The sequence below is a fragment of the Phaethon lepturus genome, unplaced genomic scaffold (assembly GCF_000687285.1).
Source record: "Phaethon lepturus isolate BGI_N335 unplaced genomic scaffold, ASM68728v1 scaffold14855, whole genome shotgun sequence".
Lineage (NCBI taxonomy): Eukaryota > Metazoa > Chordata > Aves > Phaethontiformes > Phaethontidae > Phaethon > Phaethon lepturus.
Window position 1 is genome coordinate 1 of NW_010539963.1, and position 12,627 is coordinate 12,627.

Here is a 12,627-nt window from a genome sequence, read left to right on the forward strand (position 1 = left end):
CCCCGGTGACTCCCGGTGTCGTGTCTCTCCCAGGAGCGGGGCACCCTATGAAGCCGCATCGCCTGGCGCTGACCCACAGCCTGGTCCTGCACTACGGGCTCTACAAGAAGATGATCGTAAGCGGCACTTCTCCTGGTGTCCGGGGGCACCCCGCCAGGCGGCGGGGTTGCGGGAGGCAGCTATGGGCAGGCAGCCACCGCCTTGGGCATTTAGGGCTTCGGCATGGGTGAAAGGTGCTGGAGACCTGTGCACCGTCCTGCTGACTTCAGTCATGGCCTCCATGTTAAGGCTTGGACCGTGTTAGTGGGTTCTTCACAGCTTTCTTGTGTCGCTGCCTCTCCTTCAGCTCCACGTTTGGTACAGCAGGTAACAGAGTTTTGCAGACAAGGCTTTAAGCAGTCTTGGGCATTCTCATCGGCTTGAGCCCCCACTGTACCACCCCAAGCTGATTTGAAAGGCACCATCGTTGTTTGTCAGTGTCTTGTTCAAGCTTGTGCTTACAGTGCCATGCCTGGAGCTGCAGCAGTGCCGCTGGGGACCGTATGTGAAATTTCTGTTACTGTAGCCCCTTCTAGGAAGGATGCAGTGACCTCTGCAGACTGTGTGATCATAGAACAGTAAAGCTGAAAAAAAACTATTCAAGAGGCTTGCTAATTCACCCTGATGCCTTAACAGGGTTCACTAATCCCATCTCCTACCTGATAACAGTTGTCCAACCTGGTCTTCAAAGCCTTTGTTGCCCAATCAGCTCCAACAATCTAGTCTAGTGCACTCCGGTTGTCACTCTTAGAAAGATTTTTCTCTTCCTGAAATCTAGCCTGTGTGAAGCTGATAAAACATGATCCGCATGTAGTGATAATCAAAAAGAAAACTTAAATCTTCACCTTTCAAGAAATGAACTCGTTTGGGGATAATGGAATATCACTATGAATGTGTGGTACCACTCTTTTGAAGTATTTTATTTCACTTCCTGCAAGTGGGATTGAACCATGCTCCTTTCCCTAGAATCCTTGTTCACTTTTCTGCCCGTTCTTGCAGCACAGAGCGAATGAAAAGCTCTCAGGAGTAGTGGGCATGTAACTTAATGCCTCAGGATACAAGATCAAGGCAGGAACAGTAAAAGTTGTCAACCATTCCACTCCTTTTGCCCATTTTGATGTGCAGAACATGCCACCTGCAGCTGCTGATTGTTTTTGGGCAACTTGTTTTGTCTGCCATTGGCTTATTCTCGCTTTCAATGCGGTAGGGTTGCTTCTGAGCCGTTTCGGACTGTTAAGCGATGTAATTCCTGGGCTGACTGGCGTGGATCCAGGCCGTGCTATCTGATCCAGAAGCCAGGTGTAGCTGCTGCCTATTGTTTCCGCAGCCTGTGATCTGTTTGATGTGCCCTGGAGAAAGGCCCCTACCCAGAATGCCATTCTAAATATTGTAGGCTGCAGCTCCAGGGGATTCTGGGTTTATGTACATATCTGCATATTTATATATGTACATATAGGGACATACATGCATTTACGGTGTCTTTTCGTGGGAATTACCTCATTAAAAGAGGTGAAGAGCTCTTCTGTCACAGTCATAACCGTGCATAGCTAGCAAACAGGCAGGGGAGGTGAAAGACGAGCACAAAATTCTCATTGCTTTGATCTGTGAGGGATGTTGTGAGTTTCCCCCATCCTTCCTCTTTATGCTTGAGCATCCCATGTGTGTTCCTCGCCGTTCTGCAGCCGGGCTCTGCTCTGTGTGATGCTCTGCAAACCAGCCACTTCCCCTGTTACTCAAGAGTCTGAACTGGATGACCCCAGAGGTTACTCGAAGGCATGTGCTCTCAGAATGATTGTAGAACTCGATCGTAGATTGTTGCTTGCAGTTGTAGAGGATTGCAAGTAACTAGTAATAGTGGGGCTTCTTTTGAGGCTGTGGAGAAGAAAGCATGACTGACTTGTCTCAGTGATGTGTCTTCAGGTCTGCAGCACGCTTTAGGGATAAATCAGGAGCGGCTGTGAAACACGGTGATCATGCAAAGCTGTCAGAGAGGAACGTGCAAATTCCAGTCCCGTTCCAGCTAGACGAGGCCCCCCTCCAGACTACAATTAGCTTCCCAGGCTCCCTCATCCCCGCCATTAGATGTTAAGTAAAACTATAACCAACCTTGCACCCTCAAAGACCTGACTAAGCATGTAGTTGTTGCGATACCAAAAAAGCCTGCCCTTAAAGGTCGCTTTTCAAGCACTTGAGAATCGGGTAATGTTAAAATCAAAGTTGTATCACTGTGAGCACAGGAGAGCAGGATTAGACCAGTGGTTTTGATTCTGGCATGTTTACAGTGTCTTCTCTACTATATGGGCAGGACAAGGTGCAAAATTCTTGCAACGTGATAGCAATACAGTTTTCCTGCTTTTTATTTTTTTAGGGCAAAGTCTGAACAGCCAAACTGATAGAAGTGGGGCAGAGAGAAAAGCTAGAGATCTTGGCTGCTTTGTACCGGCCCATCCGTGCTGCACAGTTTTGCCATTATCTCCAGCACTGTGAAAGTGCCTCGTGTTTGGTATGGGCTCAAGTTCAAGCTCTTCCACTGCCAGCATATCTTCTTTTGTGGCGAGAGACTTGTGGGTTGAGTGAAAGCAAACAGAAAATAAGCTGTCCCAGAACTAAAGCACAGTATCAGGTTTTTAAAGGAAGGTGCTAAAATGGACGAGTGGAACAGTTTCTTGATGCAATATATGAAATTAATTTGGTATGTTTAAACATCACAAAAGCTTCCCTGGGTAATTAGTATAATTCCCTAGTAAAATCACATCCAGCAGTGGTGACCTGCTGTTGTGCTTGTGGGGCGATGCAGCTGGAGCACACTTAGAGCATGTAGAATCTTTGCAGAATTTGTCTTTCAGATTTTTACCATAAATGTATGAACTTCTATGAATAACTTCCCTAGAGTGGGGATTTTTCTTGCAGAAATGGCAAAAAGCGTATTCTGACATAACACTTCTAAATGTCAAATCCATGTCTGAATGAGGCAGTAGGCAGAGCTGTACACTTTGCCGCATTTTTAGTCTTGAAACCCTGTTTGGGGGGTTATATTTGCCACAAGAAGCCATTGTGAAGCTGAAAACCGCAGAGGAAATGTCATCCTGAACAGTCAGTGACTGGCAAAGTTACGAGCATATAAAAGCGGGGATTATGGTCGGTTGTGACTATAAAAGGTCCTGTTAACTTTGTGCTGTGGTTACATCATTATCCACCCTCTCTGCCTCCTCCAAATAAAAGACCGCTATCCTATTGAGCTGGGTTTGCCTCTTCGCACCTTTCCCAGCTGTGGCTGCCCTGTGCAAGAATGCCGAAAAAAAGAGGGAGGATTGTCCTGCTGCTCACCTTCCCTTCTCTTCTGCATCTTCCCGCTGCCTTTCTTGTGCTGCCTCTGGAAGCTGTTGGATCCCCACACGGACTGATGCAGGAAAGCCAGGAGGGTTTTCTGTAGAGTTAGCGAAATGAGGCAGCAGACAGAGGGTGCTGGGTGCCAGAGCTTGCTTAGGAAGGTGGGTGGCATTGCTGGGAGCAGGGTGAGGGGTGGAAGGAGGCAGGTTTCTTCTTCTGCCAGCAGCTGAGTCAGTCTTGAAGCTTTTGGGTTTTTCCCCCCACCCTTCTCTGTTTTGAATCACACATCCTTGCTTTTTGTTGCCCAGGAGAGCCTCTGGATATCCTGTGAGAGCTGTTTCTTCTCTGCGATGATTCTTTGGCATTGGTTTTGGTCTTGTTTGATTTAACCACCCATCTGGGTTCCTGGGAGGTATCTGTGCAGAGCCCTTGTGGGGAATTGGTCTCGCCTTCACCCTTAGCAGCTGTACTAACAGCTCGTGCTTGTGAGTCGCTTCTTTCTCCTTGTTTGACTTGTCAGAGGCAGCAGCCTCCGAGAAAAACCAAGCCCCATGCATCCATGTGGAAAACACCATACCACATGCAGGTCAAATCAGGAAAGGAGATGATGTGTTTGTTAGGGTATATTGTGCCTCTGAAAATTAATGTGTTTCCTGCCTAGCCCAGGAATGTATGGAGTGGGGGAAGGCAGGCATCAGAGTATGTGGCAAGAGCTGCAGTTATGTCCTGGTTTCAGCTGGGATAGAGTTAATTATGAGGCAGGAGATGGGTTTATGGCCAAAAGAGAAAAATCAGTAGGAAAGCAGGCTTCGTGGAGCAACTTGTTGAATTTAAATGAACATGAATGTCGGGAACTCAATGTTTTGGAATGCTTTTTTTTTATATACCTCATGCAGGTCGTTTGTCAATTAGCTTGAGATTTCTTACACCCAAAGCAAACGTGTGTTTGGATAGGAGATAAGTCTTGCCTTTCTCTCTTGAAGGTTTTCAAACCGTACCAAGCGTCCCAGCATGACATGTGCCGATTCCACTCCGAGGACTACATAGACTTCCTGCAGAGAGTGAGTCCCAACAACATGCAGGGATTCACCAAGAGCCTCAATGCCTTCAATGTGGGCGATGACTGGTGAGTGCTCTGTGCCCCCTGTGAACCCACAACAGGAGGGGTGATCCTGCATTGCTCATGTCCAGAAAGCTCTTTTAGAATGTCCCATTTCTTATCTGTTTTCAGCCAGAAGGAGATGGTGTCCCTCCTGTGTATATTACTGGAACCCCCTTGATTCCATTCTCTTTAGAACTTGCAGTCCTTCTTTTTAGATGTATATTTATGCTGTAAGCTTGTTGGGTTGGAGACTGTATCTCTACTTGTTCTTGCAGATCCTCCAGTTCTTCTTGAACATGCTAGCTATTTTTTTTAAATAATTGCCTGTCATTTTAGCTACCTTTAATATGTGCATTTTAAGTTTAAGACAGCTTTGAGAGCCTGATTTTCAAGTAGTACTAAGGAGATACTTGTGTTTCTGTACATGAGATCTTGTTGAGAATATGCAATTCCAGTCTTTAATGCTCATGAGAGATGAAACTTGAAAGAACTATGTGAAAGGGCTCTGTGGGTGACTGAAGAAGTAGCACTGTGTCTTGTCTCATCGGGGACTATAAGGGCTGTCAGTGAGATTGTTCTTGTGTGTTCTGTGGAGGGGAAAGCTGTAAGTACTAGCATGGGAGGGTTCTGTTAGCTAGAAAACAGTATTATCCCAAGAAGATACAAGTATAGTCTGGTTTTTAATAATTAGGCTGAGAATCAGAAGACTGTTTTGTGACCTTGCTGCTCGGATGATCCGAAACCATCATCTTACCAGAAATGAAAGGGGAAATAAAACCCCACAGTCTTTAAGCCATTGCTGGTCCATGAATGAAATGTGTGACATGATGCCAGCGAGCTGGTGACACAGGGGCTCCATGTCCTGTGCTTCGGTACTCTCCTGGGGCCTGGGCTGGCTGTGCTTGGTGGGATGGATCAGACCTTAGTGCTCTCTTAAAAGCAGCTTTCTTCTCTGGTGGCAGTACCCCGCGTGCTGGGCGCTTGGAAGCAGAGTTGGGGCAGGATCTTCCAGATACAGCCAGAGGGGGAGAGTGTGGGATCAGACCAGTCCTCCCCTCTCCTGAGGTAGGGTCTCACATCACGGCCCGGCTCTGGGCACATGTCAGCAGGGCTGCAGGACATGCTGGCATGCGTCGTGAGCAGGGGAGCCTTTTCAGGACTAGCTTGGAAGCTTTGGTAATCATTATCAAATTCACTGAGTTTCCCATTGTGTATGCAGCCAGATTGCTCACCTGCTGGTACTCAATGGGTTATAAGCAGGGTCAGAGTGATCCCAAATTAACTCTTTCACAGAGAATGAGTTTTGTTCTTGCTCAGGTAATGTCCCTGGACAGTTTTATTCCTGGCTTTGCTCTGGAGAAATGAGGAGGAATGAGAAGATGTTCTGTGTTTGAATCACGGTTTCTTTTTCAGCCCTGTGTTTCCAGGCCTCTTTGAATTTTGCTCTCGCTATACTGGGGCCTCCCTGCAGGGAGCAACACAGCTGAACAACAAGGTAACTGAGCTGATGTGCTTCTCTTTTAAAACACAGGCATAAGCCAGCTGGTTTTCAGTTTAAGGGAGAACCTCATTGATTTGTTTTGTAAAACAACATAGCAGAGACTGCTGTGTTGCAGTATAAATACCTAGTGCTGTAGGACTGTTAAGCTTGGAAGCATTTCTGTGCTGTGAGAGGCAACAGTTTAGTGGATGTTTAATCTGAAGAGAGTCAGAAGGTACTAATGCTAAAGTCACAAACTACTCTCAGTGCTGTAGAACAAATGTGGGGTCTTCAGTGTCTGCTGGGAGACATTGAAAGTGCTGCTAGGTTTCTGCTGTGGAACGTGCTGAGTGAGACCACCCAGAAGGTCTGAAGAAGAGGGTCCCTCAGCAGGTTATTTAAAAAAAAACAAAAAACAAAACAAAAAAACAACAACAAAAAAAAAAAAACCCCAACCAAACTACAGGGGTTTGAGTCTTTGAGACCTCAGAAAGGTCTAATGAGGATAAAGAACAAGTGCAGAAATAAACTGTATGTGCCAGGTGCTCTGCCTGCTGCTGGCTGGAGGGGGAGCAGTGGTGGTGGGAGATGACCTTTTCTGGTCTAATGGGGAATGTAGACACAGGACTAATCTGGTGCGGACATGATGTAACCAAAACTGTTGGCTGGGCCCGTGGCTAAGAGGGAGCTTTGGAAAGGCCTCCGTAGGAGAAGGATAGGCCAGAAGGGTGCATTTGGGCCACAGGGCTGGGCAGGTTGAAGTGGGTACACCGGGGAAGTGGGTGTGAGGTGGTTGTTACCACATTGTCACCTTAAACCAACTTATCTTTCCTTTCTTAGATCTGTGATATTGCAATAAACTGGGCAGGGGGCCTCCATCATGCCAAAAAGTTTGAGGTAATGAGGCAAATCTTTGTATTCCTCTGTCTTTTTGAGGCCCAGGTTCTGTCTTGATCCCATTCTAATGCTATTCCGCTTTCTCTGTCTTGCAGGCTTCTGGGTTTTGTTATGTTAACGACATAGTTATCGGCATCCTGGAGCTGCTCAAGTAAGGACATGGGGCAAGTGCAGTACTGTCCTGGCTGGCGTGTGGTTTCCCTCTGCTGCTTTACTGTTCTCTCTCTCTGTTTCCCCTCCTTGTGAGTCCAGGAAGGCCAGCAACTTGATTTTTGTCCTGGCTTCTTTAGACCCAAGAAGGGTGGCTTGAGAATTGAAATATCTCACTCCAGTTTTGTTGCATGCAGCTTAAGGGATACAGAAGAGTTCTTCAACTCCATTTCTCATCCATTTGTGAAATATTCGTTTCAGGGTGTCCTGAGTCTCAGCGTTTTTGCCACAGTGAGCCTTTTGTAGGTAAATGCAAATTATGGCTCACTGGAGACAGTTAAATGTCTCTTGATTTGCTTGAGTGGCTTAAGAACGGGACTTGAGCAACACATGGATGATCAAAGGACACTTGCTTTGAGTAGAAGAGAGTCAGATTTTTTTTTTTTTTTTTAGAAAATGAAAAATAAATTCAGAATGAGAGGAAGAGTTACAGAAATACCCTGTTTCTTTGATTAATCTGTGATTTTTTTTTTTTTTTTTTTTTGTATTCTGAAATGCCCTGCTTGTCTTAGTTTCAGCAACAAGATGTTATAGAATTAAAAAAGATTTGGGGTTGACCAGAGAATACTTACAGGACTGGTGGCAAGCTTAGTTGCTCTCAAAGTCAGATTTATGGGATGTACTGGGGTTTCTTGTACTTCCTTCCTCTCAGCCAGTCTTCGCTGCTCTGTGTTTGGAACCTCGGGTCTTCACGCACATTTTCTAGTCTTGCAACGAGTCCCATGTGCCAGAGGCTTCAAATACAGCCCAGTTACCCCTCATGGGAGATTATAATATGCACCTATTCTTTTTTCCCCTGTTCTCGGCAACCATTTCTGCAGCACACTTGAGTTTGCTTCCCACCATGGGACTGCTGTGGTGCCTCTGCTCTAGAAGGTCCCTTTCTCCCTTTACCAGTGTGCAAGGGCTGTGTGTATGCATCTCCTTTTTCTCCTTGCTGTCATTTGTCCACAGGATGAATAATCTGGGCTGTCTTAAATAGTTTGTCTTGTGAGACTGAGGCAAGGTACTGGTCTGCTAATCAGCCTGGGTCAGCACCATCAAACAGTTTGATGAGATCACTGCAGACATGCGTAAAGCTATGGTTCCAAGGCAGACGGCGTGAACCACGTGCTACTCTTCTCTGCTTTGATGTTGTCTTGTTTTTCTCAGGTCCCTCCCCACTCTCCTAGGGTTTTGGCATGGATGCCAGATCCTCTGTTCTTTGGGGATTGACAGATGCAGTATTTCCTTGTGAAAAGTTGGAGAAGTTCTCTCCAGCCGAGCAGGCAGCTGTAGAGCTGGCAGGCAGGGATGGCTTAGGGCTATATCTCCAGTGCTCAACAGCACATCGGCTTTGACCATTACCCCAGTGCATTTACCTGGCATGATCTCCCCTTCTTCACCCTCTGTCTCTGTGACCCAGCAGGCTTCTTTTCCAGTAAACTTAGTCCAGCCTGGTGTTCTTGGTGCTAGCCAGCTGGGACAATGCTGCCAGTATTCTGGTACATGGAGGAAATGAGTGTTCCTACCTCCTCCTTGCCTAGCTTACTTTTCATTTTCTGATATGATTAAAATTGTTGGAGGTGTTAAAGATTAACTAACAGCGTGGTGTTTGTAGAGGAAACAAAAACCCACAACTTTCTAACACCCAGGTGGTTAAAATAGGTTCTCTTCATCATGTGCTTTCCAAGACATTTCCGGCCCCCACCTTTTATTCTAATACCTATTTCCAAGCACATCAGAAGAAAATGTTTTAGCAGTGGGCATGTTTGACTGTATACAAATGTCTTGTATCTAAGCCACTTGATGTGCCTCAGGTAGGACAGGTGAGTTCTTTTGGCAAGTGGGCTTGTGTGTTAGATGTCGGTGGTGGTTTTCAGAGTGCCAGGTGATGCCGAGGCATGTGGGGCATAGTGAGGTTGGGTGTGATGGAGACAGTAATGCTGGTTTTCCTTCTGTATTCAATAGGTATCATCCACGTGTTCTGTATATTGATATTGATATCCATCATGGAGACGGTGTGCAGGAGGCTTTCTACTTGACAGACCGTGTCATGACAGTGTCATTTCATAAATATGGGAACTATTTCTTTCCTGGTACAGGTATGTATTTTCCCTTATAGTGTGAACCTGACCTCGCTTCAGAATCCCTTGAAAGCTCTGCTGGAGAAATCACAAAATTAGAGCTGCAGGGAAAAATGATGGAAGAAAGGGCATGGAAAAGCCATTGGAGAGGAACAGAAGTATAGTTATTTGTAAGAAAGTGTGATCCTAGCTAGGTTAAGAGATCTCAATCCAGACCAGATCTGGCCTTTCCACACCTCTGAAGTCTCGCAGCTGTTGCAACTCTCGTGTCTTTCCCTGGCCAGGTGATATGTATGAAGTTGGTGCAGAGAGCGGTCGTTACTACTGTCTCAACGTGCCTCTACGAGATGGCATTGATGACCAAAGTAGGTGTTGCCTGGCGTTTCCCCTTGCCCGGGTGTATGCTGGTCCTTCTGCTCCAGAGCCATGACAAATCTGTCTTTCTCTCTAAAGGTTATAAACATCTCTTCCAGCCAGTCATTAACCAGGTGGTAGATTACTATCAGCCCACCTGCATAGTACTGCAGGTAAGAAAGCAAGGCTCTGTGCGCGTGCCCATCCGTTTCCGAGGCTGTAAGTTGGAGGGGGCTGATATCGATGTGTTACCTTCTGTTCCTGGGGAATCAGGCTTGGCATGTCCTAGCTGAGCTGCTGTCTGTACCCTCTGGTGAATGAGAGTGGCCAAGGGGTGTGGATGGTGATCTGTGTCTGGAAAGCAATGCCTCTGTAGCAAAAATTCAGTTGCTCTTTTTCTGTTCCCCAGTGCGGTGCTGATTCTCTGGGTTGCGATCGTTTGGGTTGTTTCAACCTCAGTATAAGAGGACACGGGTAAGTACAGCTGCTTGTGGGCAGAGCAGTTAGCTGAAAGATCATCTTTTAGTCTGAAGGGCTCTGAGTCCTCTGCTGTGAGCCTTGAGCTTTGACCCAGCCTTCCAGCAGCACTAACAGATTTTTTGGGCTTTTTTTAACTCTTGTGTGACAGGAGGGGGTCTCAGAATGAGGCTTTGTACAAGGTGCTGCAGAGTGGTGGTTCGCAGAGTAGCACGTGGTTCGGGCTCCCTGGGAGGAAGCCCTGAACTCCAGCATGGTGGCATTTCTGACATGGGACCCATGTGTGCTGCAGTTAACAGCTCTGGCTTTTTGTTTGTTTGTTTGTTTGGGCTGTCTAGGGAGTGCGTGGAGTATGTAAAGAGCTTCAACATCCCCTTGCTGGTACTGGGAGGAGGTGGTTACACAGTCCGCAATGTGGCACGATGCTGGTGAGTCTCTTCTCTGCTTGTTGAAGGTCACTGGTTGAGCAGTTGCTGTGGGCCTTGTCCCTGCACGCACCATGTAGCTTCCTCTGGACTGAGCTGATCTTATTCCATGTTTTCAGGACTTATGAAACGTCACTGCTTGTAGATGAAGCAATTAGCGAAGAGCTCCCATACAGCGGTAAGTTGGAGTTCAGTTTTATCCTCATTAGCTGAGCTAAAGTATTTGTTGTATAAACTGAGGAATTGGGACTTCTATTCTGCGTTGACCAGAGATAAGACCAGGGCCAAAGTGACAGCATTTTCTGATCTTAGAGATGGCCTTAGTCATCTCCTACCACCCAGTTGTAGCCTTTGCTGGGCAGACACACCCTTACAGTGTCATGTATCATTTAGTTTGGATCGTTTCCTATGCAGTGACCTGAGCGTTACCTTTGCTCGCTCTGTCATTTCATATAATTCCTTGCAGTTGCAGAGGTGTGCATCGCTGTGCTTTTTAGGATCTGGTCACTCCTAGCATAGTGGGAGAGTGAGCTCTGCTCTCTGCAGAGCTGGCTCCCTTGCCTCTGTGCTGTAACTCTCTTGCTCGTTCCATCACAGAGTACTTCGAATACTTCGCTCCAGACTTCACCCTTCATCCTGACGTCAGTACAAGGATTGAAAATCAGAACTCCAGGCAGGTAAGTGCTTGCAGCCTTACTGCAATATCAGCGATGTACTTCCAAAACCCTCCGGTTGATGCTGTGTCCTGTGAAACCAGGTAGAGTTCAGGCGAGGAATTCTTATGGGGCAGAAAACTGACAAAAAAATAAGCAGAACCTTTCCTCTGGGATGTCAGAAAGTCTCGTAGCATTTGAGAACCTTGCTAGGTTGTCTTACTGTTTTCTGTATGCTTGAGTATCAGTGATTGAATTAAGTCCCCCACCTCATCTGCTTTGATAAATAGCTTTTTGCACAAATTTGTTTCTCATGGCCTCCACGTACATGATGCAGGCAGGTAGCAGTGCTAGCAGTTGTGGCTCTATGTAGACTGCCAGATCTCACTGTGGTGATCCTTCTGTTTTTTCTATGTAGTACTTGGATCAGATCAGGCAGACGATATTTGAGAATCTGAAAATGCTGAACCATGCTCCCAGTGTCCAGATCCATGATGTCCCTTCTGACTTGCTCAGCTACGATCGCACAGATGAGCCTGATCCAGAGGAAAGAGGCTCTGAAGAAAACTACAGCAGGTACCAGATCTTGTTCTGGAGAAGTGGGCTTCCCTTTGTCCCTGCTAGAATGGGCAGATGATATACTGGAGACCATCTGTTTTCTAGTACAGATACAAAGTCAATTCTGAGTCTCTGGTTTTATCCAGGGGGCCTCTCTAGAAATGTGTGGTCTTCTCACATAACATTTCATGGGGTGTTTGGGTGCAGGGCATCTCTTGAACTTTGGCAGTGTGACCTAAGCATCCTTCTCTGGCTCCAAGGGTGCCAGGGCTCTCCTTGCTGATGGTCATTGTCTTTCCCCCAGGCCTGAAGCTGCCAATGAGTTTTACGACGGCGACCATGATAACGACAAGGAGAGTGATGTGGAGATCTGAGGACTCTGGTGTGGGGCTCTGGACTGTGGGGTGTCCCACATTGGACATGGGTGCTTGGAGCAGATAACTGGGCCGCGTAGCAGCCAGTTAGCCCTCCCTTCGTATTTGACTGCATGCGGTGGCAGCAGAAACAACACAACTGCAGGCTTCTGCTACCTGGAGAGGCAGAGAGCAGTGAAATGTGTTCCTTACTCCACCATGTGTCACGGTTCCAGCCATCACCGCTCTGGGAAATGGAAATTCAAGTAGCGCTTGAATCTGTGCTGTGTACTGGCTGGCAGCCGTGCGATGGCCTTCAGAGCCTGCCCCGTGCTAGTTCGGGCACCTCCCTTAACTCCCAGCAAGGTGGGAGCTGGAATGGTTGTGCCTATGATCTCTGCCTCTCTTCAGCAGCAACACCTGATACATCCTGCTCTCCCCGGCACTCCACTCAGGTACCCAGTCGACTGTCCTCTGAAGCCTGCTTTGAGAGTTGCTGCCTGATGCCCCTCCAAACCATCTGATGCTCCACAGGTCAAAGAAAACTATTTGAGAAGACAAGGCTGGTTGTGGGATAGGGGTCGGGCATGTCCCTGCAGCAGGGAGCAGCTTGATGGAGCAGGATGGAAGAATGTACGCAGAGCATAGTCTGGTTCGTTTCCCCCTCCCCATACTCAGTTTTG

At 47.1% G+C, this 12,627-nt stretch overlaps 1 protein-coding gene across 1 annotated transcript; it reads left to right on the forward strand.

Annotated features, from left to right (window-relative positions):
* Positions 1–38: 38 nt before the first annotated feature.
* On the forward strand, positions 39–11,965 carry HDAC3 (histone deacetylase 3). Its single transcript, XM_010287311.1, has 14 exons — positions 39–116; positions 4,353–4,495; positions 5,885–5,966; positions 6,792–6,848; positions 6,944–6,999; positions 9,009–9,142; positions 9,409–9,489; positions 9,578–9,651; positions 9,888–9,952; positions 10,294–10,383; positions 10,500–10,558; positions 10,978–11,057; positions 11,452–11,609; positions 11,896–11,965. The coding sequence occupies exons 1-14, from the start codon at positions 48–50 to the stop codon at positions 11,963–11,965; spliced, it is 1,218 nt and encodes a 405-aa protein (XP_010285613.1). The 5' UTR covers positions 39–47.
* The last annotated feature ends 662 nt before the right edge of the window (positions 11,966–12,627 follow it).

Bases quoted from the DNA above. Each gene is read 5' to 3' on its own strand.
- HDAC3 (XM_010287311.1), top strand. From the start codon at position 48: ATGAAGCCGCATCGCCTGGCGCTGACCCACAGCCTGGTCCTGCACTAC. The intron at 7,000-9,008 runs GTAAGGACATGG...TGTATTCAATAG, and splicing joins GGCATCCTGGAGCTGCTCAA to GTATCATCCACGTGTTCTGT. The intron at 9,652-9,887 runs GTAAGAAAGCAA...TCTGTTCCCCAG, and splicing joins CCACCTGCATAGTACTGCAG to TGCGGTGCTGATTCTCTGGG.